Below are 5578 nucleotides of genomic sequence, written 5' to 3' on the forward strand. Positions count from 1 at the left end.
GGGGGGGCATGCCCCCCCCCCTCCTGGCGCCCCTGCAACCTTGTTAAAAGTTTGAGAAGACATGCAGGTGAAGTGTAAGATTGGTAAGAGACGCCATGGAAGCCTCTGGGAAGGAGGGAAGGATAACCTGCCCGGTCTCGGTCCGTCACTCTGCTCCTTCTTCCCAAACATGCTCTGCCTGCAGATTATCTCATCTTTCCATCCATCAGTCATTCCTGTTTTCAGCAGGTTATCTTAGAGGGCCTGTTGCTGTGGTAACCATTCTTGCTTTTGGATGGAGCCCAGGATTGTAAAAAGAAAAATAAATAAATAAATAAAAAGACGAGCTGGGTCTCTTCCCTTCAAAGGCTAAGATTTAAAAGAGGGCTCACTGGCAGGGTTACAACATTTGAGCTTGGCTATGGTAAGCGATAGACCCAGTGGAGAATCCAGTGAAATATTAGTCTGGCTTTGTATACAATTTTAAAAAGGGAGTAAATGGACTTTAACTAGGCTTCCAGAACGGAGAAAGAACAACACGCCAGTTCAATGGGAGTGGAGAAAAACACAGGAGAGGCAGTGGGAAAATAAAAGATAAAGAGGCCATTTAAAAGAAGTCAAAGATGGCAATGACACCGACTCAAAAGAAACAAGATGCAGCAGCCAAGAACGTAGAAGTTGTTTTTATCAAGTTCATTTTGTCGTCTGGTTCTTATCCTCAGTCCAAAATATACGATTACATCACACTGAGCATGGGAAACAAACCCGAACCGACATAAAGAGGCTCTGAATGTCCTGCTTATCTCTTTTGGGTCAAGCTGCAAATATTTTTAGCATTTGTGAAGCACCATTCTAACACCATGGTTTTCATCTTTGAGAAGAAAAACATTGTAGCCATGCAAGAGACAAAAATCCCATTTAATAACAGTTCATAAACTATAATGGGGACAGCATATTAATTACTATCAAAGAAAAAATAGGGAACTAATTTTTGCTGTAGGTTTCTTCGACAATACGGTAGCCTGTTCTTATGGTTACTGAAGTCATCGTGATACATAGTTACTTCAAAACCCGAGAATAAATTAGCTCAACATGTAACCTCAAGGACCTCAAACCAAAACTATCATTTCTGAGTCCCATCAATTGTCTCTTTGGAAAAATATCAAAGGGAAGTCATGTCACAGAGAACTTTGAAGCCAAATTCATGACCAAGGTTGGTGAAAATTAAGAGGCGATGCAGAAAGGAACTTAAAAAAGGCACATTTTTATAGGAACCACAAACATGTTTTATTCACAAAAATGGTGCTGTCATACAGACAAAAACTGAGGGAAATAAACAACTTTAAGGTTGCCCTGACAGTCTACAAGCATCTTGTACTGTCTACCACTGGCACCAGCTCTTCTCTTCATGGTTTCCTCCTAAATTAAAGCTTCTCAACATTTCATGTCACAATTACATAAATTAAAAAAAAACAAAGGAAGAGGGTGAGGAAATATTAAAACAAGCTGAACAGAGACACACTGTATGGACTGAATCATGATTGACAAGCGTTCTAAAGCAATACAAAGAAGATCAACCTGTTCTTATTTAAATCCACTTTCCGCTGCAGAAATTCTGAGAAAGAGAACAGTGCTGGTAATCGGAGGTGGATATATGGGGTTTTATAAACCCTTACTGGAGTGTCTGTATTAGTGAGTCTCAGTCCAAATGCCCCCAAAGCTGATGAGCTGGTTAGTTACAGGGTGGTCTGCACAACCAGTGGCCTTCTTTCCTAAAGAGAGCCCAGTCTTTCTAGTAACATAAGCACCAAAGCATCATTTTCTTCTGTAAACACTGCTTCACTGACAGTATTTACTAGTTGATATTAAATTGAGCAATTTGCAAAAGAAAACAGAAAAGAATGCCTCTTCCCTCTGTTTCATCAGTGACCTAAAGAGATTCTCTAACTTGACTGCTTGTCAGGCTTCTCCACCGAGACACGTCAGGCCACCCTGCATGGCAAGAGTTCAGATCTGCGTTGCATCAAGACGGCTCTCAGGTGGCCACAGAACTGACAATCTGGACAACCTCGCCATTGTCTCCATGGATGGCACCATGGATGGCTTCTTTTACRTCCATCTCAGCCTGCAGGGCTGGAGTCAAGTCAGCAGCCTATGAAACAAAAAAATAAATAAACAAAAGGAAAGGGATTGATAATTGGAAATAAGCTGAAATCTTTACATGTAAGGCACTTTATGTTCTAACAAACCTAAATAACTCTGAAATCTTCACGTCACTGATTAATGTTGCTATCTGAGCTCAAGAGCACTTTGAGAACCGCTGTCACTCAACACGGTTCACTGCTTTACAAAGCAAAAATAACGCATTAAAAAAAGGAAGAAGACATAAAATAACYGGACACAAACTGAGTTCTCTAGGTATGAGCTCATCTCAGATGGACATGAAGATGGTGGACACATGTTCTGTGGTCAGATGAGTTCACATTTAAGCTTCGTTTTGGGAAACATGGGCAGGGTTTTCTACGTGCTGGAATTAAGAAACATCATTCAGATTATCACACAAAAAAAGCAATGTTATGAGGATACATCAACGCTCATGGCATGGGTTTTTGGTATATACAATTGTGAAAAAATGAAATCACAGCCTTTGTCAGAGCTAAGGCTAAATGAATGAGGACACTATGCAAAATAAACTTTGGTTCTTAAAATAAACAGAACCTTAGACGAACAGTCCTTGACAAGTTAGATTATGCAATCATTTAGCTATAAAACTGAGACACAATCTATGACACTGCTGAGCTGATATTTATCATGAATGGACATTAAATCCACTTGTATAACTTCAGAAATGATTATCCTCAGTTTTCAAACAAAGGGWGATTGAAAAGATGGCTGATAAAATAGTTATTAACAAGCCAATACACAGATTCTTTTTTTTTTTGCTGAAACACGGATAAAAATTGTTTCCTGTAAAGGCTGACCATGGCTCAGCCTTCGCCATGTCCCACAGTGGGAAATAATCAAAGAGAATGGACTAAAAACAGGAGAAGAGAAATGACAAGAGAGATCAGAGAAAAAAAAAGTCTAAAAAACTAAATGAAGACAGTAGACAGTGAAAAAGACKAGAGAGGAAGCAAAGTGACAGGTTGAAAGGCACTTCAAAAGAATCAAGACATTTTTTTGTAATACTTTCTGACCATTTTTCTGCTTGGTGTCAGAAAGAGCAAGGTAGAGTGTGGAAAAAAAAATAAAGACCCTTAAAGGAGGAGAGGTTCATGACTCAGTCCTGGATGTTGACCATGAAGTGTGACTCACTCCTTCCTTGAATAGACGCCAAAGGTTTCCTCAAAGACACCTGCATCATTTAATCCTCCCTCCAGCCCAGCATGTTGTCACGTCACAACTGCTTTGACATGAGCCCAGCTGCACCGAGGCAATACGCAAAACTTAACTTATGCGCATGAAAACACACTGCAAGAACAGGCATTATAGGAGCAAAGCTATGTGTTGTTTATTATAGTAGGTAACTTGGCATGAAGAGACTAAAACGTTTGCATCCACAGAGACTGAAATGTTATATCTATGTTGTTTGGTTTGGTTAAAAAGAAATCATCTGKGTTTATCTGGTTGGTCCGGTTCATCTGGAGTTACTGTCAATCACCATCCGCTATGATAATATTTCAGAGTATTATTTTTCCACAAATTTGAAACCAATCGTTATATAACTGGATGAACTGTACATTTTGATCTTTTTCTTCCAGACCTTTCTTCAAAAAAAGGAACTTAAATTATAATCGGATGAAAAACCAAGTGTCAAATTTTAGCCATCACTGACTTGCAGAAAGAGCCCTTGGAATGCAAAAATGTCAATCTGTGTTAGCTCTTAGCTTATCGGTGTAGTGGAAACAATTAAACAAAAAGAAAAGAAAATGTAGAGACAAATAAATACATCAGACAGAGTCATTTTTCAGTAAGCTGTATAAATGCTACCACATGTCTGGAAACTGATGAGAGCCTGCCTATTGCTTTATATTACTCCAAAGGGTGAACAAATGAACAGGACTAAACTTTTTCTCAACTATGACCAACAATAAATACAACCTAGAAAATAAAAACCCAACTGTGATAACAACACACACTGTAACAAGCAGGACAAGACATTAACCTCCTAAAATTTCACACAGTATTCTTTTTGTTGTTTATTATTTGTGTGTGTGTATGTGTGGGGGGGGGGTCAAATTGAGCACATAACATGTATTTTATAACACCTTTAATAACTTATAACTTATTAGATTAAATCTCATTTAGTCAATGAAAAATTTGACATCACTTGCTGTATTTCTATCAACAAGCACACCCACATGACCTCACTAAGCCTCCAACTATCCTGAACAGAGCACTGAAGAATGATCAAACCATTTCACTAGAGACAAAACACTAGAGAAAAAAAATCTTTTAAAACCGAAAAGTTCATTCAAACAAATCAGTAATGTAAACAAACAATTTGATTGCGCCAAAAAGTATGGAGCGCAGATCTTTGAAGACATCATGGGGTGATGGCCTTTGTGTACATTCATGAATACACAATTAGAAATCCTTTGAGGCTTATCAGTTTGTCTGATCCACACCCAGAAAAAACAATCAATATCCCTGTCTTCTCCCTCTCACAGGCAAGAAACCAATTACCTAGCCAACTATGGACAACAAAAAGACAACAAAACAGGATCATATGGAGTGGGTGCAGGAAGTCTTTACAGGGAAATTCCAAAACCGTCTGCATGGCTGGTCAGCACATTTGTTGTCTGCATGTCTGAAAGGATACGAATATTATCAGTCACATTGCAAGGTCCGCTATGGGATCCTTATTGAACTGGGGTGGCATTTCAAATGGGTATAAATCATCTCTTTTAGCTTTGTTTATACTATAACAAAACAACAAACACTTGTTTAAGAACTTAAAGGTACCCATTACAGCATTCACTTAAAACGAAAGAAGCAGTAAAGAGAAAATGAAATGTTACATTTGATATATTTATGGAAAGCAAAGAAGAAAGAACAATGAGAGAGCTGTTGTTTTAAATCCCTAGCCGGAATTAAATGACCACTTCAAAGGCCAGCCTGCCATGTGCCTGCACACCACCCTGATTCAACACGTAGCTGTTGCTCAACAAGGGATTTCAGGCATTTTACTAACTACTAGTTTTCTCCTGGTATTATTTCATGAGACTGAGTCCCTCTTTAAGTTTAATTATTGCTTGTCGACCTGCCATGAAGACGAAAATTTAAAAGGTAATTTATTTTAAAAAAATCAAAATAAAAAAAAAACATCAAACTTGTAACACCTACTTTAGCTGTATTATTTAGATTACAATTTTCTATTTCAGCATTGGAACAACTGCATCAAAAATTCCAAAATGCATATCAACATTATGAGATTGATCAAAACATGAAAGCGTAGGAAAGAAAAACTACAGACTTCTTATTTTATCTTATTTATCTTACAAAAGTAGGGGGAAAAATACCAATTTGTCCTTAATGTACAACATTTACACTCACCGGCCACTTTATTAGGTACACCACGCTAGTAACGGGTTGGACC

The 5578-nt window shown here is 38.2% G+C and overlaps 1 protein-coding gene across 2 annotated transcripts in view; it reads right to left on the minus strand.

Moving 5' to 3' along the window:
• Positions 1 to 876: 876 nt before the first annotated feature.
• Positions 877 to 5578, minus strand: part of banp (BTG3 associated nuclear protein) — a 35504-nt gene continuing 30802 nt past the window's right edge. Inside the window, exon 12 of one of the 2 annotated variants that reach the window (XM_014005518.1) lies at positions 877 to 2131. In XM_014005518.1, coding sequence (XP_013860972.1) covers positions 2015 to 2131 — 117 coding nt within the window. In that variant the 3' untranslated portion in view covers positions 877 to 2014. Of the gene's footprint in view, positions 2132 to 2888; positions 4790 to 5578 lie in introns of those variants that run through there. The other variant, XM_014005519.1, reaches the window with a different exon arrangement.

Source organism: Austrofundulus limnaeus, unplaced genomic scaffold (assembly GCF_001266775.1).
Source record: "Austrofundulus limnaeus strain Quisiro unplaced genomic scaffold, Austrofundulus_limnaeus-1.0 Scaffold31, whole genome shotgun sequence".
In the NCBI taxonomy this organism is placed as follows: Eukaryota; Metazoa; Chordata; class Actinopteri; order Cyprinodontiformes; family Rivulidae; genus Austrofundulus; species Austrofundulus limnaeus.